The sequence below is a fragment of the Pholis gunnellus genome (genome assembly GCF_910591455.1).
Source record: "Pholis gunnellus genome assembly, chromosome: 14".
Taxonomy (NCBI): Eukaryota; Metazoa; Chordata; class Actinopteri; order Perciformes; family Pholidae; genus Pholis; species Pholis gunnellus.
In genome coordinates, this window is record NC_136541.1 from 16,285,498 (window position 1) to 16,306,403 (window position 20,906).

At 43.1% G+C, this 20,906-nt stretch overlaps 1 protein-coding gene across 2 annotated transcripts; it reads right to left on the reverse strand.

The window, feature by feature from the left end:
- Nucleotides 1-265: 265 nt before the first annotated feature.
- Nucleotides 266-8,040, reverse strand: LOC306705739 (angiomotin-like 2a). 2 transcript variants are annotated; one of them, XM_079172571.1, is made up of 10 exons: nucleotides 7,887-8,040; nucleotides 6,542-7,340; nucleotides 5,864-6,032; nucleotides 4,373-4,517; nucleotides 4,174-4,263; nucleotides 3,201-3,496; nucleotides 2,911-3,086; nucleotides 2,495-2,745; nucleotides 2,146-2,277; nucleotides 266-1,673 (listed from the first exon to the last, which is right to left on the reverse strand). In XM_079172571.1, exons 2-10 carry the CDS (start codon nucleotides 7,252-7,254, stop codon nucleotides 1,588-1,590), a joined length of 2,058 nt encoding a protein of 685 aa, XP_079028697.1. In that variant the 5' UTR covers nucleotides 7,255-7,340; nucleotides 7,887-8,040; the 3' UTR covers nucleotides 266-1,587. The 2 variants fall into 2 exon arrangements, with proteins under 2 accessions (XP_079028697.1, XP_079028696.1); XM_079172570.1 differs by having other exon boundaries at nucleotides 2,495-2,793.
- Between the last annotated feature and the right edge of the window lie 12,866 nt (nucleotides 8,041-20,906).

A 20,906-nucleotide genomic window follows, 5' to 3' on the forward strand; every position in this document is an offset into this window, starting at 1 on the left:
GTCACTTGTAGGGCTACGTGTCCCTATGAGAATGTGATCTATGTCAAGCACGCTCTCCATGTCAAGAAGAGAACAAGAGAGCAGGCCACCCGAGAAAGTTGAACCCAAAAGAATGCAGCTCTGGTATTCATTAATGAAGAGCCCTCTTCTCTGTGGTGGAACGAGAGCACAGGAATGAGGAGGTAGGGTGACAATGTGAGAGGAAGACAACATTTACCGGAGTAGACTTTCTTTTTTTTTGAAACAATTACGAGCAACATTTTTAATGTATATTAGAATATTTTATTGCTTTATGAAATGTTGCATGAATTCAACTGAAAAAAGCCTTCATATTGTTTGAAGTTCACAGAAATGTCTGTTTTAAGTCAACACTTGGTTGGTTGTGTACAGCTTGACATGACCGTGATTGTCGGCACATAACTTACAACAAACATACATAAAACTCTTTGGCAGCAGGCTCAAAGCACTATCATACCTAAAACAACAATACAAACATCTGTATAAAATATAATAATAATAATAATAATAATAATTAACCTGTTTGTTAGTTCAAAGCTCACAGTACACAAAAAACAACAACAACACGGTGTAGTTTTCAACTTGTATCCCACAATGGTGACCAGACCAGCAGAACCACCACATCAGGAAACACACTCACATACCGTAATCACACATGCAAACATACGTACAGAAGGAAAAAGTCATCGGAGAAACAGATGATGAAATCAACACCATGACGCAGCAACACCCTTCCAAAAATGACAAACAACACCGTGTCTGTATCGGTTTGTTTTTCATACATCATGCAGCTCACCGGTCACACACCGCCGAGCCTTTGCAGAGCCAGCTGCTCCGGCTTTAGGAGACATGGACAGCGAGAGAGCATTCAAATCAGCAGTGTTTCAGGTGTTATAAGCTTAAATTATTGAACAAAGGGAAGTCTTCCAAACAGATAAGATCCATGTGATGGGAATGAGGTTACTCAGATTGACTGTTTATTTTGGGAGGGGAGGGGAATGAAGGTCACATAGATAACCTTTTTTTTTGTTTTTGAATATTTATGTAGAAGAGCAGGACGCTTAAGTTAATATTTGGGGAATGTGGAAACCAGGTAAGATAAATATGTAGCTTCGTAATCCACTGGGTTGGGAGAGGAGATGAAGGGGGAAATAAAGGGGGGAGCAGCAATTACATATGTATATATATATATATATATATATATATATATATATATATATATATATATATATATATACATATATATATTTATATAAATATTATGGCATAGACTCTCGGTTGCCCAACTACAATCCACAATACTGTCCAAGTACCTCAGAGGATTTGTCTTTTCTCTTCCAGCTGGGCAGACTGCCTGCAGCTGTCCAGCTTAGTTAGAGGGAGTGAGTCGGAGCACAGCTCTTTCTCTAAAAATGTGAAAACAGTCCATTTCTTTTCGTGCGTCGGCCTCTTTCCACGACATTCTTGCATCCAATATTTAATCCACTCTCTATTCAAAGACTTGCACTCTTCACAGATTCTCACAATTGTTTTGTTTTTGCCCTCATTCCAAATCGACCCCTCGGCTCTTTAAATGAAGATTTCCACTGCCTCTGACTCCAGCTCATCCAGGCCTCTGAAGGGGTTTGAGAGCAACTTATTGGGTCCTGCTTTGTCTAAGGGGGAGAAAAAAAAGAAGATAATTAATAAATATATAAAGGCTCTGTGGCTAAAACAGTGGAAGAATGTCCTAAATAGAGCTCAGCTATCAATGACTAAAGGTTCACAGAGATTTACCAGACTCTAACAGATCACTCTGGTAAATATGCTCAGTCAACAGATCCACAGTATTTCCTAACCATGCACATTCCTCAAAGCCCGCATTATGAACCATGACCTGGATGGCCGCTATCTCATTGGCTGGTTAAGAGGCGGCTTGGTTAATCAATCTGAGCATCCATGAAGCCGAGGGCCCAAACTCCTTCTATAAAGAGAGTACTTAAATGCTGTATGTGTGTGTGTGTTTTGTGTAGTGGAGTCTGAGCCTGTGAAGGCTTTTTTATTCATCATTCAAGATTGATACTGAGAGCATTATTGGATGGATTATTGGCCCTCGTAAACAAACACGCTATTTGATAGATCACTCACCGCTGTTGAGCTTCGTTGTGCTGGCAGCCTCCTTGGCTTTCGTTCCCTCCACCCGCCGTTCTAGCGTTCCAGGTTCACACTGAGTGGAGAACTGACAGGTTGGCGAAGTCTGATCGTCTGAAAGACTCTTCCCTAAAAGACAACCGTATCTGTCAGCAGTGCTATCAACTCTTATCGATTGTGGAGATAACATTTTTTACTTTTTTAAAGGACTAGAACAGAAGTAGTTGACTGGAATATTCCATGTGTGAAGTGTTTGAGCGGGTAAATGTAAGAAGTACAGTAGGCTGCTTAGCTTTAGTACAACCAAAATTAGTTATTTACAGAACGGCAACATTATGATGCTCACCGCTACTCCTTGCGTTGCTCTTGGCGGTGCTGATGGAGGGGTTGGAAGAGGCTGGCCGGAGAGGGGCCTCCGCTGTATTCAGGAGGTTTGTGCGGGGACTTTGCTCGTCCTTCCGCCCTTGGTCCTGATGCAGCCGCTGGTTGAGGATCTTGATCACGGCGTCCTTTTCCAGGATCTGAGCGTAAAGAGCGCGGATCCTGTTCTCCATCTCTTGATTCCTGTAGTCAGCGACTGGCAGGTCCTCGTTGAAGCTGTTGTTAGAGGAGTGGCAAGGCGAGTGGTTAATGATGGTGGTGTCTCTGCAAAGGAAAAAGATCATGTTCTGGGCTTGACTCAAATTCAAATGAGCTGGGAAAAAAAACATGCGGACGTAGGATGTCCCGGCAAGTGTAAAGCAAAAAGTCTACGATGTTTACCTCTGGGCGGCGGCCGTGGCAGCCACCTCCATCGCAAACTGCCTCATGGTGCTCTCTTCCAGGTACTTCTGCTCCCAGCGCACCATGTCGGCCTCAAGGGCCAGGATTCTCTCCTCGCGCTCATGCAGACGCTCTTGGAGGGAGCCCATGGTCACTCCTGGTGGCTGGGACTGCCTCTATAGGTGGAGGGAGAGAGGATTTAAATCAGGTGGCAAGGGACCCTAAAGCTACTGAAAGGATACAGTACAGAAATCAGGCCTTTTGATTGTTTCCTAGGACAGAAAATGTACCTGTTGTGCCCTCAGACTCCTGAGCTCCTGCTCTAGTCGCGTCCTCAGCTTCATCTCCAGGGTCTCCCTCTTCTCACAGGTGGACTGTAGCTGGGCCAGCGCACTCTGAAGTCGCTCCACCTTCTCCACATAAGCCCTCTTCCTCCTCAGCTCCTCCTCAAGCTGGCGACCTCGTCCGCGAGCGGCGTCCAGGGCCTCCTCGAGCCGCTTGGCCCTCAGGCTCTGCTCCTCCGCCGTGGATCGGAATCGCTCCAGCTCCCGCTCGACGCGCTCCCGCTCAGAGTTCTGCTCCTCGTCTGAAGCAAAAGAAAGAGCAAATGTTGGCAGGTTAATCACATGTTTGAGGAGTGTGGTCATGATCTTAATAGTAGTTTGGGCACAAGTGCTCCAAATCTGCCTGAGGTTCTTTTCTCAAATACGTATGAGCTTCAAGCCATAATTTCTCCCTCCTGAGTCCAACCACAGTAATAAGCACCAGAGTTGCTACATGGTGGCCAGTGTTCTTCATTTAGCAAAGCACTCCTGGAATGCTGAGAGGAAGAAGGAGGAGGAGGAGGAGGAAGGGGGGAGAAAGCCGCCCTATCCCTTTGACCCACATAGCGCAGGCCATTCCTCATCAAGGCCATACAAACACCGCCACTCCGCTTGAGTCCAGTTCCTTAAACAGACAGCATAAATCACACTAACAACAGGTGGGGGGACCTCATTTCTATCACTTCCACCGCTGCTCTGTGATTTAGAGCCCGCTCGTTTCCCTTTGCAAAGATGTGCGTGGATTGAATTCCCTATTATTAAGCCTCCTCGCCAAATAAGCTGAGGTTATGCAAGGGAAATTCCTGCATGCAGGACTCCCTTAGCTACAAAAAGGGCCCCATGCTATGCTCCGATCCGATCCAATCAAGCATGTTGATTACAAAAGGAGGATGCCACAGAGAGCCGGGGAGAGGAGAGCCAAACCGAACGACATACTCACTTTGTTCAAGGAGTTTCGCCATGATGTGCTGGTTATGGTCGGCTGCTTCTACTTCTTTTGCGACGTGCGTTCTGGCATTTTCCAAGTTTTCTGTAACGCGGCAAAGTTTTAGAATTAGACGTCGCTGTGAAATAGGTCTGGATCTGATATTACGGTAGGATACTTAAAACGTGGTATTGTGGGTGGCAGGAGTTCATACCTCTAAGGTCTCTGTTGAAGTCCTGCAGCCTCCTGATCTCAGCCACTAGCCTCCTCCTCAGTGTCTGCTCCAGGTTTTCCCTCTTACAGCTGCCCTGCATCAGTGTCTCATAAGCCTCTGAAATACGCTGGATCTCCTGCTCCAACTGAAAAAGGGAAGAAAAGAAGAGGGGATAGGGGGGGGGGGATTGGAGAGGGAGAGAGAGGAGCACAGAAAAGGAGAAGGTTGAGAAGAGGAATTTTTGGTTAACCTACTTCACATGCCAGGGAGGAGCTGGAATGTTGATTCATGTTGTTACAGTGCATAGATACATTATGTACGACAGGGTACATATGCGACTGTGTGTATACAGTACACTCAGTGTGTGTGTGTGTGTGTGTGCGGTATAATACTGAGAAGGAATTCAAGCCCGCACCACTCCCTGTGAGACTGATTTATATCTACATTCCTGAGGGCTGATAGCTCTAGTTCCAGGTGTACGAGCGCACAGGAGCGCGCACGTACACAACACACCGCAAAGAACAAGTTAACATCTGGGAAGGCTGCCAGCAGAGGGAAGGTGTGCATGCCTGTGCCTGGGTTGTGGAAACGGCAAAGAGAAACCCACCATTATAGCAAGTCACACAGGCATGTTTACTCAGGGCTGCGGCCTGACGGGGAAAAAAACTTTCCAACCCCGGCAATTATAATTCTTTAAGGCTGAGACAAGTCAACGGCCATGTGACATAACTCCAGCCGAGAGCGGAGTGGATTTTCGCAAAGATTGGCTGAGGTATCGAATGTCTCCAAAGCTGTTGTTCCACCACGTTGATCAAGAAAAGATGCTTATCCAAGGCCTGTTTAGTTGGAGAGTCCATACAAAAAAAAGGCAGGAAACAGGAAGAGAGAAGGTGGAAAAGGTGCCGTTTGGTGGAAAAAACAAAAGAGACCTTTCACTTTTTACACAGCAGCCCACCACCTGCCACAGACCCCCAACCCCCATCAGCTGTGTGTGCGGGTCACAGCCCGATCAATTGCTGTCTGACAAGCCCTAGATTAGGCTGAAAATCTATGGCCTCCCTGGAACTAAAACACACACACACACACGCCCTGGCCTCCACAAGGTCAACTCCACAATGAAAGGAGTGTGTAAACACAGTAGCAGGCTGTGACCTCTGTTTGTGCCTCTGTGGTATGGAAGGTAGCAGCTGCTGATCTCATCTGTCCCGTCCAGATGAGGGAGTGTGCCTGGAGTTGGACGTCGGGGAGACAACTGTTGACCGGGGTTGGGTTTCATAGACAGGTGTGGGGGTTGGAGGATGATGTCTGGCTGATCGGCAGCTAAATAACTTTGGAGTGCTTCCCTCTGAAATTGAGTCGCGGATGTTGTGACAACCCCTCTTTTGTATATTGGGCTCAAGGGGTAAAATGAAACTCCCCTGAATGAAATGTAAAGCTAGCTGGAGTTTTGTATAGATAAAAGACTTTCTCTCGTGGATATCCTCTCCTTACCTTCTGAATACGGCCAGTCTTTTCCCTGTGTGCTTCCAGCTCTTGCCTCAGCCTCTCATTCTCCATCAGCAGCAGCTCCACCTGGTTGGGCTCCTCCAAGCCAGCAGGTGGCAGGCCGGTGAAAGTGCTGTAGCAGGGGACTTCAGGTGGCTGACCCAACTGGACATACCTAAGAGACCATACCATTGCTGAGTGAAAACAAACTCGTATCTTAACTGTGCATCTTAATTAAAAGGCTGATTCAAAACATTTAGGGCGGCCCGCTTAAGCTATTTTAGAGCAAGGCATCTGAAATATCGCTCTATTCCCATCTACCGAGGAGCAGACAAGCTGACTCCAGAGGCTGTTAAGAATGTAAAAGCCTATAAGAGGAACATACTTTTGTAAAGGCCTCCAAAGCAACACAAGCGTGTGAAACTATCCTGTTCCACTATGCCAAGCATTACAAACACCTGCAGGGCTGAACTTGTTCTAAGTATTCCAAGAAGCAAATCGGTTCGCAGTCCACAGTGTGACTCACATTGATAAGTATGTGTTTACGCATGTGAATCGCAATGACGAGTCCTGGAAGGTGAATGCAAGTCTGGCTCAAGTACAAAAACTACACCACAGAATATGATGTCATGTTACAAGTGGTTGGAAAAAATAAAAACATGCCCTCTGAAGTTGCCTCTGTACCTGTGCTGCTGTGCCTGCACCGGCTCCTGGACCTGGTGAGGGATAAATCCGTGGCCCTGGATGGGGGCCGAGTACTCTGGAGGCGGGGTGCGCTTGTCCAGGCTCTGCCTTGTGCTCTGGAGGCCTTGTGGCATGTAGTAAGCGAGCTCTGGGTAGCTGTGAGAGGTGCTCTTGATGGCCTCTGCTTTAGCAACTGCATCATTCCTCTCCAGAGATATCTGCATGCAATGCTCACTGAGTGAGCGCACGTGGCCGCACTTCAGCTCCATCAGATCTGCCTCTTCGTGGAAGGCCCCCTCATGCAGGAGCCCTTCGTGGAGCTGACTGGCGGGGCCCGTAGGGGCCCAGTGGGAGGCCAGATACTGAGAGTGCACCTTGGCCTGCTCATAAGTCGGCAGCTCCTCCCCGTGCAGCTGGTAGAGCTGGTAGCCGCTTTCTGAGTGGTGGTAGTCGCCCTGGTGCTCCTGGCCCTGGGGCTCCTGCCTCGCAGAGAGCTGAGGGAACGGAGGGTCCTCCTGGGTGAGGCTCTCCAAAGAGGACCGTGGGCTCCTGCCCATGTCGCCTCCACTGCTGGGTCCACTTCCACTGCCTCCACGCAGGGCCTGCTGCTGGATGGCTAATAAGGTGCGGGTGTCTGTGGGGTTTCCATAGCGTAGCTGCTCCTGGATGAGCCGGTGCAGGACCGTGCCAGACGGCTCTTCGGTGGACGACATAATGCTTTGTGTACGTTGTTATCTTCTCTACAGACCAGTCGAACTCTTTCTTATTTTGAAAGTATTTAAATAAGTCGTCTGCGAACCTGGAACAGAGCAGAATGAGGGAATAAAGTACAATCAGTCAAACATATATAACAGGAGACAACTGAATATTCCGATGAAAGGCTGTGTTTGAGGCATGCAGGCCTTGGCAATAACAACAACACTGACTTGAACATAATACAAACATATCCTTATTTATGTTGAACAAATAAAAGCTTCCTGATTAACGTTTTACCTCCATAATGTGAAAACAGTTTAGCTTTGACTCTAATTCGCCAACAGCGACAACACAGAGATGTGGAGACATTTTTCCACAGCAGGCAAAAAAATAAAAATGCTTGCGCTTAGAATTCCAATCTCACGGGGGAGCAAAAGCGCACAAAACCGCATTGTAAAATAACTTCATCTCTGGTCTTATAGCACAATGGTCGTCGTAAAAAACACCGTACATAGCGTTTAGTTCCCTCACAACACACTACAATGTCAAAAGTTTGAAACAGAAGTTACGATGGAGCTACTTTCTTCGTGTTTGTGCTCGTTTTTTTTTTCTGTTGTGGCGAAGGGAGAGAAAAAGAAGCTCTTCTTACCAGCTCACGCTCTCATCGTAACGAAACGTTGTTCTCGATCTCGACGTGAAAAAAGTCAGAGTAATTCCTCTATTTCCATGAGTTTCTTTTCTTCTTCTCTCGAGTCAAACGTGTCTTATGTTCCTCCTCCTGAACGGGCTGCCGCGCTCCTCTCTCGCTGTGAAATGAATGTGGAGAGAGCAGGCGGCGATAATAAGTAACCGAGGAGGGACTGAGGTCGGAATGCCAGGAATGTAAAACGCGAGGTCCCTCTGGGATCAAAAGCGTAAAACCACACGGGAGGTGGAGGGGAGGGGGGGGGGGGGGGGGGGGGCTGCAATGCGCTTGAGCATTCCCAATGGGGAGTTAAATGAAGTATATGATGGGCTTTGAGAATGAATGCATTTATGCTCCGCGAAAGGGAAAGAGATATCTGCCTTTTATTCTATGCACACCAAGCTCCTTCCTGCGAGGCTTCACAGAAGTTGTCAGTGGCGCTTGCACTACTTTTGTTCCTCTGATGGACTCATTCAGTGATAGGAGAAGTATTCAGCCTCAATGCAAAAGTGTAAAGAAAGAGAGAAAAGGTAAAAGCTCTGCATTAAATATGTGACTTTACTGGGCAGAAGTATCAGTAAAAACATGTCCTGGAGGGACAGTTCGGCCCCAAAATCAGCACTACATATTTTCATACATTTTTATGGTTTTGGGGTGAGTTGCCCAATTTTAGAGATATCGTACAGAGAGATGTCTTCTCCGTTATAATAAGACTGTATGGCACTTGGCTTGTGGTGCTCAAATCCTCCCAAAATACATTTGAAAAAACTCAACAGCGATGTCTCTTGTCCAAGAATCCATGACCCAGTTATACTCAAGATAAATTACTTAAAATAATCCAACGTATTTATGATTTTGGGATGAACTGTCACTTTAAAGGGAATGTGCAAAATGTCCCTGTCAAAGCTATATGATTATATCGCTGGATGTTATCATTGAATCCCTTAAAATACATCTGAAAAGTAACTGTAACTATTGAATAATCCGCAGTGAAGTAAAAAAAGAAAGAAAAAAAGAGTACAGTAATTTCTCTTTAGGTAGGATACAGAAACATAAAATGAAACTGTTGACCTAAAAGTAAAATTAGGTCAAATACATGTTTAGCTTGGACCTTTAGTTTGACATATAACCTAATGTTAAGGTGGAGCTAATTTAGTATATTCTAAAAACTGTATATAATATTTTATTTTGCATGTAAAGAGCTGTAAAACGCACAATATTTCTCTCTTAAAAGTATTAGTCGTAGTAGTGCATACAATTGACATATACTCAAGTAACGTACTTGAGTAAATACTTAATTGAGTGTCTCTCTATTGTCTTGCTAATGTACCGTTTGTGACATAGAGGAAGGGAGAGCTCTGACCTTTGCACTTCTAGAATTAGGTTGCTTGTAATTGTGTTGTCTGAGAGGAATTCAAGCTCCTTGCATTCACTGCAGGACACTATGGACGAGTGAAACTCCTCTTGTCTGTGAAAGTGTGTTGACGCTGTGCATGCCTTGATTGTGTGTGTGTGTGTGTGTGTGTGTGTGTGTGTGTGTGTGTGTGTGTGTGTGTGTGTGTGTGTGTGTGTGTCCCTGTGTGGTGTGTGGCAGCTGTCCACTGGAATCTGAGGTCTGCGTGTGCCCCATTACTACACACAGTGGCTCTTTGTACCCAACATCACACTACGCGGTGCGGAGCAGAGGCTGGAGAATGCTACAGATGGGCACAGATCTCAAACACGCACGGAGAGGTTGTCCTCCTGCTGAGATCGGGTCACACACAAGGTCACAACACGTATGGATGGCTGGTCAGTCAGAAGGATAGTTAACCCTTCTTCCATTCACATATTAAGTCTTTTAATTAGTCATTCAATTTCTTTCTGTATCTTCTCCAACATGGGGAACATCCATTTTTGTTTTCTCGACGATTAAATCTTCCCGCCTCGAGGGAGAAAGCAAATCTTTATGGCAGGCTTTATTTCTGTCCGAGCCAAAAGACAAGACATAGCTATTTATTACCCGCTTGAAGCTAAATGCTATATTGAGGACTTTAGACAGGGACTCAGACTTTTACTGTGGGCCCTTTAAATAGCAGAGATTTTAGTCATAACAGACCAGTCATGTCTTTGAGCTGTGAAGGGACAGAAAGGAACACACAAATAGAGAAGTTTACAGATGGCATCCCTCCAGAAGCCTCCAGCAGACAAAACACAAAAATCGGAGAAATCAAAGCACAACGGTCATTGATTATTGCACAGTATGTGGCCACTGGCCTCAGGCTGATTATCTCATTAAACCTAAAAATCTATAGACACATTGAGTTGGTGTTGAACTGACGATGGTGCGTGTCCACATCATCTCTCTGGCCCTTTCCTCCTTAATTACACACACACACACACACACACACACACACACACACCCACACACACACGCACACACACACACACACACATTCCCGTCATGTTTCAGATGCTGCATGCTAAAATGGGCTCTTTTAAAAAAAAAAACATGCAGACACTGCGTCTCTGTGGGCGGCGCTCACATGGAGGCGACTGGTCAGCAAAGTGGAACATGCTTGCATTTCCCCTTCAGATCCACACTGTGTGGAGAAGCACATTCTCCACCTTTTTAAAAGTCTGGTCGTGTCATTTAACACCACCTCTCGACTTCCTCTACTCTTTCTGTGTGTGTGTGTGTGTGTGTGTGTGCGTGTGTGTGTGTGTGCGTGTGTCTCTGCTGGTGGACAACGCCTCTGGCCGTTTTGTCCTCCATTGTGCCACACTTCCTGTGAACTTCCAAAGGAATGCAAGGCTGACCCTCTAGAAATTAAGGACGCTTTCAAAAAGTCATTACAGGAGATGAAAATCTAAAATGGCCACAGAAATTCCTCAGTGGCATTCTGTAGACGACCCCAAAACAGACAAAAGTTAAATTTCACGAGTTATTCCGTGGTTGTGCAAAGAACAGTGGCTTTGAGGAAAATAAAACATAATTGTGTTGTTGCTTTACACAGTAAAATCATATTGCTCTTGAGGTTTTGGTGGAAACATGAGCACAAATGAGAGAAGTCAAACTACCAGTTACTCAATTGGAAACAGTCTGACTCTAAATTTACTCATCTGAGCCCTGTGTTAAAGTCAGAATAAAAATGTCTTTGTCAAAGGGAGGGAGGCAGGAAGACAAAATGTGTGTGTGTGTGTGTGTGTGTGTGTGTGTGTGTGTGTGTGTGTGTGTTTATGGAGAGGGAGCCCTTAAAGGTACAAACTACTGTTTCTGTTATTGTGAATAACTTTACTCAACGTTATTGATTTTAAAATTCATCAATGTGCCGCCAGTACAAAGTTTAAATGAAGTACATAATAAAAATGATATAATCACATTACACACACACATAGTATGTCTACTGCAGTTTTAGTTTTGTACAATATGGATTTTCTGTTATCCTGGGGATTTTAAGAAAGTTCCACTTTCATGCAGTTCAATATTAAAATAGTTAAAAACCAATTGACAGTTTTCCCAAGGCTCCCAGGTGCATCTGTGTTGTAAATAATGAATTCAGTACTCATGTTTGGACTTGCATGAACCAGATTGTCTACTTCCTCACTTTCATACATCTTCCAGGCCGACCAAACGGGCATGAGCACATGCTGTCACAAACTCTCTTTCTTCACATATTGTTAAATGGCTTCATTTGTGAATTGTGCTTTGGTTGATCTGGTTCATTGACATACAACGTGTAACGGGAGGTCACATGTAGACATTGCTATGTTCTACGATGCCACAAGCCAAAAGGAAGGTGGGGAACCACTGTCTTAGACTTCCCAGAGTGAATGAGAAAATGAAAGAGCTCAACTTAAAGCTGTCATTTTCCATTGACTCATCATTATTGTCGAACGTAGCCTCTTTGAATATAATATCAATTCAAACACTCTCCCTTCACTTGACACATATAGTACGTATAAAAATAAGAATCATACTTTCAACTGTACCACGAACCAATCCTTATATCTAAATGAAGTTTTCCTTCTAACCAAAGATTATTTGCGCCAGTCCTCATGTATAGATTTGAATAGCACACGAAGAAGAGAGCTTTTACTTGATTTAGCTGTTTAACCACATCAAGACATTGAAAACAGTCCATCTCCCAAACAGTTGAGATGACTACTCAATAGGCTTGTGATATATATATATTCCAAAGCACATTGTAATTAGGATCTATTTCATGTATTGTACTCTGGGATGGTTTAAAATGAGCTGGAGTCGTTATGGATTACATATCAGGACACATTGTGTTGGCTGAAGGCTGTTTCACTTGTCATAGTTTAGATACGTGATTATGTAAAGAAAGATTTGCTGAGGACTAAACAACAAGATGTGTGACTTCCCTGTCTCTCTTTTTTTATCTCTATGTCTTTTTGTTCCTTGGTGCATCTTAACGTCTAAATTACTTTGGACTCAGGGATTATCTGTCAGTGCGGTGACCGTATCTGGCTTCAGACAAGAGTTAAAGGGACTGGATAGAACAGGATGCATGTTACAGTGTCAGACCGTGTGGGAAAGAATGACACAGAATAGCAGACAAGGTCATCTGATACGGCAGGATTGGGAAGGAATGTAACTGATAGTGTTGGAAGGAGTGGGATGGATTCCTCTCCTTGGCTCTCACATCCACGGACGGCTTCCTCATTCACACAGTACACAATAGACAAGGAAGAGGTGCGCTGCACTCAAGTGGTATCCTGTTCTCAGGAAACCACTGACGGCAAAGCTTCCCATGTCTTCGTGTTTCGCAACAGCTTGGATCAAGATGCTGGAGGTTGATTTACAGATGAAATTATGTCGAGGCAAGCGGGGAAAGCATGATTTGACCTAATTCCTCTGTTAGGACACCTGTGAATAAAATAAATCTTCCATTGGTTACACGTTTGTTTAAAGTAAGGAGTCAAAAAAGAATCTCCGCGTGTTGCAGCAAGTCGAGTTGCATTGAGAGGGAATTTCCAGACGTTCATAACAAACAGACTTCAGACGTGAGTCACGAGAGATGAATCTGTCAAGTGTGCAAAGATGACAAAACAGATGTGTGTGGTGCGGCATTAGTCAAACAAGAAATAAAGCGTTAATTAGTGAAATTTTAAAGGGCTAGTAGACAGATTTTGTTATGTTTGGACTGAGCCATGTTAGCAGATTCACCCTTGTTTCCAGTGTTTATGCTAAGCTAGGCCAAAATAACGTTCCCGATACAAACAAAATTGCGTCATCAATAACATTTTGAGTTTATTTTACATATCACAAATACGTTTCTAATCATAACCTGCAGAAGTCCTGATAGAGAGAAGGTCGAGGTGGAATCAGGGGGTCAAACATACACAGGACTTTCACACAGGAGGCCGCTGCTCGTGTCTCGAGTGAAACCAAAAGTCAACGTTGGCTTGTTTTAATATACGTCTGTAACTTACACAACGTAACAAACATACTTAGCTCAAGGCAAGAACACCTTGACTACGTGTTCTGCCACCGTAATCCCGCAGAAAATATGATTCCCTTGAAGCGTAATTAGGAATCCAGTTTAGATGGGCAGAAACGTCATTTCTTAGAAGACAGGGTTGGGATATTTAACATATACACAAGAGAGTGATATTGATCTTCTCATCTAACACAGCAAGAAAGCAAACAAGCCTATTTCCCAAAACATCAAACTATTCTTAAACATGACTCAGTAATATTACAATTTGTACAACTGACAACATCTTATTATAGTATTAGATATTACAACAACATTAATATCATGATTTAAATGTCAGTTTTTTTTAATTGCTGCCTTACTGTTATGTTCAGGTGATTTCACAGAGACCACATGCACCCAACCCTGCCTGTCTGCAGAACCGGAAAATCCACATTTTTCTCCTCAGTCATGATATCTGAGAAGTCTTCCTGTGTATTGTGCTTTGCTGCGTCAGTGTTACCGGCATCCAAAAAAGAATGGAAGACTCAAATAAGATCCAACTGACTGAACCTACACAACACACTGTAATAGTACAAGACACCTGTACAACAGCGATAGAGCAGATATTCAAGAGAAATCTCAGATGCCACACAATAAAATATGACTTTATGTTCTGCTTTTTCAAACGTAAGCAATGCCTTGTGACACTGGCTGTCCACTCCTTACAGCTATTGTTGGGCGGTTGTAATTGTGACTTTTGTTTGGTTGAAAATAAACAATACAGATTGTGAGTTTCAAAGCGAGAAATCTTCCCGACCTTGTTTCATCGACAACCCTGCTCAACATACTGTAGACTTTATGGAAATGTTGTGCTCATGGGTAATACAACGCTTACATGTTGCACCTTTAACACCACGAGATTTACATGTTGACATCGCCACGGCAACTTAACTGTTTCTTTTTAGTCTCAAAACCCTTTGGCCTCTGCTCTCAGACATATTACTCATACAGCGCTCGGGGCAAATAGCTGAGTGTCACTGTAATGATGATCCCTTTTCCATTTTCTGCCCATCCCCTTATTTCTCCAGCCTCATACCAGAAATGCAGTTAACTGTATTTCTGGTATGAGGCTGGAGAAATAAGTGTCAGGAATCCTGACAGGTCAAGGGTCAAGGTGGAAATGGTTTCTTAGAGTTGTACAACAAAAGCTATCAGCCACAAAACTAGCAGCCAGAAGCTTGTTCATTTTGTAGAAGTGACTAGCATTTTAGTTTTCTAGATTAAGTCTCAGTCATCCCGATCACTTTGGGCAAAACTGCACCAAACTGTGCACCGTTACTCTGAGGCATAGCTCCTAGGCCCCTTATAAATGCCAGTCCCAAGCTGGCCTTTGGAGGTGTGAAAACATTTTGCAGCCGTCGGCCCCAGAGACAACATGCCTACCGCAGACAAATGACACAGCAACAAGCCGCGACACCCAGTCCTAAAACAGCCCTTAGTTCCATCCCAGCGGTCGGCTGCCGTCCTGGGAGGTCACCAGAATGCCAGTCATTCATTCGGGCCCCAGCATGTGTGCCCCCAGCAAATAGCTGTGCTCCTTTGCTGCTGAGGCTGCACATAGCATGTGATCTGATGGCTGGCTTTGGCCAGCGGCACCGTGGAAGGAGAGAGAGGGAGAGAGAAGCTCTGTGTCTGTATACGGGCTCAGCAGCTCTGAAAGTGTACCAGGGGCTTTCCATCGCCCAGAAACAGTGAATGTGGGCTGGGATGGAGAGTGGGGTGGGGGTGGGGGGGGTGGGGGGGGGCTTGAAGGGTGAGTGGAGGGGTGAGCAGGTAGGTGGTGGACGTAGTAGGCTGGTAGGGGGTCCGGATGTGATCGGAGGTTGATTTGAGCCCTCATCTCTCTACGATAAGCATGAAATGTGATTACGATGTTACAGTTTACAGCTGACTAGTGACTAAATGTTAAAAGACGTAATATAGGATAGGTCAATGTTTGACCTGCAGACTTAAATGTATGTCATTATAATATAGTTACACTTCTGGCAGGTCGTACATTGAGAACATGCCCGGCTGTTGGCACCACATCTATAATACATACCAGACTGTGCACTCCTACAACTGTCATTCTGATGTTGTGCAACACTCCATGGTTACATTGTGCAATGTTACACACTAATCCATCAAGCTCTGAACAGTCACTGCACTCTGCATACTTGACCAAATATCAACCCAACTGAAGGGAGATCTTGGACTGACGTCTGAGACAGAGCTCTCAACTGCTTTATTTATGTGTCTATGTGTTGTATAGCACTTTGAAATGATTGTTTATTATAAGTGCTTTGTGAATTAACATTACTATTATTAGATTTGTTGCTGTATTTAATGTCAAAATATTTTCTGAATACTTTAACGACACTTATTTAATCTTTTAAGTCATACTGCTTGTATCTTACTGTGCATTTGTGCATGTTTGCCAGTTACTTGACAGCTGCCGTTCTTTTCAGAATAACACTTTTGAATAACGGGACTTGGATGTGTTATTTGTGTATTTACTCTATCTTATTAATTACTTCCGTTCAATACTAGAGCACAAACAATACATTGGCATGGCCGATACTATTGATTCATGTTGTCTTAAGTGGGAGGGATCCTAACTCAAGGAAGTTTATTTCAAAAATACCTTTTCGGCTCATGTGTTGTTGTCAGATTTTATTTGTCTCTCAAATATCAAAATTGGTTTTGATCCATACTCTTCTTTCATACCTCCTAACATACATGATTTACACATTTAGACATCTCAAAGCATTCTCTCTCCATTCCTTTCTACCTCTTACTTGTTTTTTCTTACATCAATTTTAGACAACTTCTTTAATTTTTTTAAGTTTTTCCTTCATTATTTTGTATTTTCTATGAAACCTAACTTTAATGTTTTCTTATTTTTATTTGCATCTCTTAAACTAAACATGTTGTTGTTATGTCTTTAAATGCTATGCATCTTGTTTATTCTGTAATAATAAATAATGGAGCCTGATATTGTAGGTGTCTGTTACGTATCTCAACTTGACTGATCGACACTGGGGAGTAGTTTTTTTCCATTATCTTCCAGCTTCGGTGTCACTGCCAGTAACTGATGATGATTCAGCTGTGAGATATGTTAATGGTTGCAACTGAAGGCCTGCATGTGTCTGTTGACACATAGAGAGACTATTGTGTCGACTAAAAGAAGGGCATTGTCTTATTATGCACAGACTGTCTATTTTTAAGGCTGGGGGGGGAATATCTATTCTGAGACTAATTCAAAGAGCTACTAATACCAAATGGAAAAAGAAAAAACATTTGACTCGCTTTAAAGTTAATGAAAAGTCACATTGTGCATTGATCCAGATAGATAAAGCCGTCAGTTGATCAGCTGTCTGCACTGTATAGATAATATTCTTGGATAACAGACAGACAGAATATCATTGCATCTCTCTCTCTGATTTGGCATTATTTGACCAACAATATTTCCTTATTACACAACTGACCCAATTTCCTCAATGTTAAAATGGTTTTGTAACTAAAAGAAGCAACTATGACTAACAACTGTGATAACCGATTCTTTTTTTTATTCTGAGTGACACATGAGAAGATTTCTTTACGCTCTGCTTTGGAGTTATCTGATCTATTTTTTTTAAATGCTCCACATGTCCAGCATAGTGACACAGCTTCAGATGCATTTGTTACACTAGCTTGAATCTATTCAGAACAAATCCATTCAGTGTGGAGAAAATGATCATGACATTGCACAGTTTCCAAACACACCGTATGACTCTGAGGTCAGTTTTGTCCTAAGATGACCTTATCTTAACTCAGACGCCTGGGTCGTGCAGTTTGAGTCATTAGATTCAGAGATGACAAACCAATAGTTGTGAATAAAAAGAACAGAACATGTTTAACGGTCACCCAAATTCTGACTGTGATGATGTTTTGAATAAAAAAAATTCTTAGTCAAATTAACCTAGACCAAAGAGTTGCTCCTAGTGAAGACATTCACAAGACAAAAGGAGAAAATGATGGATTGTGCCGGGTTAATGTTTGTGGGTAATCTCATTGGAGATGCACTCAGATCTCCCACCCAACGCAATAACGCCAGAAAGGAAAGATACGATATTGGGCAACTGGAAAAATGCAGTGTTTGCTGGTCTAGATTCACATGCCAATATACTTATGTACACCGGCCAGCAATCGCAGAGACTGATGAAAGGCCATTTTTTCCCTGTTAATATCAAATAGATTCATTACTAAAATTAGTAACATGGTAAATATCCTAAAATCCCGACTAAGTTATGACTCCTTGGTAGATAGAAATGTTTTAGGCTTAGTTAGGAGCTCTCAGAATGTTTGTGAATATAGCCCCAGGTGTTTTACATTGAAACGTTTTTGAGGATTTAAAGCAGCTATAGGTGATTTTTTTGGATACTTTTTGTTGGGCAGCGAAAGAAGATGTGAAATGTTGTCAACTCATAAAAGGAATATGGCAAACATGTTAGCGTACACATCCAGTAGACACGGAACAAGCACGTTCGAGTACGCTTTGGTTAGAAGCAGGTAAAAAGTCCGCCGGCGAGCAAAAGAGACGGAACGCATTGGCTGAAATGCAAGTGCGGAATCCACCGGCCATCGTCTGACAATGATTTAGCTGTTTATTGTTTTAAAATTAGCTTGTAAATTGACGACTTGTAGTACAGGTCTTTCCACTCCAACTATGATCTCACATCTTGAGTTCCTAATCGGAGTGTAAACAACGAGCAGAGCGCAGAAAAGGGAGTCTTGGCCCGGATATCTGCTTGCTAAACCGGAACCTCAGAAATATAGTTCTTTGTTCGCTGTTTAGTGCTGGTCAATTAGTGTTCAGTTGGTTTTTAAAGCTTTTTTAAAAAAAATTTTTATGAAAGCTGTTGGAAACCCGGATGATGCTTAGTGACACTGAATCAGCAGTTAAGCTGCCGGCCGCAAAACCAAAACAATGATCAGAAAGATGCTAAAATGCTATGCTGAGGAAAACTGCTGATGATTGGTGATAATTGATTTTTGGTTTGTCTCCATGACTGACCCCTTTAACATTACACATAATAATTTGACCCACTGGTCAATAGTGCAGCTTTAAAGTGCTGCTATGTACATGTCTAGAGAAGAAATTCCTCCATTTACACATAAAATCTTAAATTCATATGTAAGAAAACACCCTTTCTCAATATAATAGACCCAGGATTTTTGCTGATGCAGCTTTAGTTGGTCTGGGATGACCAGCAGCTTGTGGTGGCTAATGTTAGCTAATATAAGCTAATTTGACATATTGCTCTATAACGCACATTACTGGAACACTTTGCTGACTTTATGACTGCACTTGTGCTACCGTTGCAATGGTTTAGCATGTTAGCATAATGCTACACAGTGGTTTAGCTGCTGTTTAGTAAATGCTTTGTTTGAGGAAACATTCCTGGCTCAATCTTCTGTAAATGATGTAAAATGCATGAAAAAGAAGGACAAACATCTGCTGTACTGAAAGTATTGGGTGTATCTGCATCACCGCTGTCTAGTTCACAGTTTGCTGAGGGGTGCTCGACATCTGCTAGCCCCCATTCCGCCTCATAATTCTCACTTGGGACGGGGCCTTGATCAGAGGAGACGATGTTAGCGCTGCTGTCCCAAAGGAAGAATGCAAACACAGAAAAGTGCTTCCAAGAATTCCCAGTTGAGGACATTTCTGGAATGTCCTAACGAGGTTTCTCCGCTGTGTTTACAGTTCCAGCCCAATGGCAACCCTGCAATCTAGCCTGCCAGCGTATCATTATCTGGCCTCCTCACGGGACACAGAGAGAGTTAGAGGAGTTTTCTTCTCCCGAAGCAAAGGTTTGGATGTTTTTCTTCAGAGCGGACCGTGTTGCTCTAAACGGCAGGGGAAAGACAGAGACAAGAGAAGACCACAGACAGTGACTTCATAAGCTTTAATAAATTGATCAAATTAGTGATGTCTAGACAAATAAACAGATGCTGGGTAGCCGCTGTCATGTCAGATTAATCTTGCTGCATTGCGGTTACTCAGTGTCTTAGTTCTTGGCTGCGCGGTGAAAAAGAAAAGGCATGATTTCATTGTAAAGCCAAGCAAAGTGATCATTGTTTTTGACTCATACCTCATGTCGGGTTACAGATTGAGCATCATTCACATTGGGTAAGAAAACTGACCATTAAATTTGACTAAAAGTGGAAACTTCATGTCAGGAGAGAGAAGAGGGTAAATGTTTCTTGGCAGAATGGGAAAAGCATGTGACACAGCTGTGTTGGTGGTGGTGGTGGTGGTGTGTGTGTGTGTCAGTGTGTGTGTGTGTGTGTGTGTGTGTGTGTGTCTGTCTGTGTGTGTGTGTGTGTGTGTGTGTGTGTGTGTTGGCAGTGGGTTCACCCCCAACTAACAGTATGTTCTGATCTACTTCAGTGAGATCAGAAACACAAATAAGAACTCGACAGACCACTCTTATGTAACATGGGAATGTTGGACCTGGACCATCTCACCAGATCAAAACGTCTCAGAGTGATCTATGTAACTGGATTATTATTGTTCATGAAATCATTTGTAAACAGCGTTGTATTTTATATAGCATTTGTTCGACTGCTTTATATAGTGTTGGGTAGTTTCACCCAAAACAATAATAATTGATAATCTGCAAAATTATTTGATTATCTTACCTGCCAAGTAACAAGCAACTATAGCTGTAAAAAGTACTCCTATTTACAGGTGTTGGGTAGAACTACTGGATATATTAAATACAATCTTATTTATTAAGACAAAACAACACAATAACTCAAAACCCTGTACTGTACAAAAGATAGCTCTACGTATTATTATCACCATTCAATAAAGCAACTTAACCAGCAATAAAAGTGGGTTGGATGGGAATGTGTTAGTGGTGTGTGTGTATCTTTTTTTTAAATCTTTTTCCATCATTATCACATCTTTTAAGAGCAATACAAGTCCTGTATTCTGTATAAAGTGACAGTAAAAATGACCCTTGAATGACCTCATCTGAGGTTTTTATGCAGGCTGCATTTTAGTTATGAACATATTTCACACATTTTGAACATTTTATGTAAAAGTAATCGAAAAGAGTGCAAGAATGTTGTTGTAATCAAACTTTGAATATTCAAAAAGAGCATAAACTCATGAATAAATGCAAATACAACTTTAGTTGTACTGGAAACAACTTCCAAAGTTTGTTTTAGTACCATGTGCTCTTATTACTCACAGAAGTTACACATTCTGCTGTGAAACTTGTGCTTGGCAATGGAGGGCCTCTCGCAGTTTCCTGCCCACAACAATGATATGAACAAAGAGCTGAGGGCCCTGACTGGAAGTGGTGCAGGCTTCACCTCACTAAAAACCCTTGGCCCATCGGTGGCCCAGCAGGAACACAAACTGGACAGCTGCCCGCACTTATAGAATGCCAGAAAATGTGAGGAGGGGATGCCCAAAGCGTGGGAATTTCACCTATCATAGTTTTCCAAAGAATTCCAGGCCTGT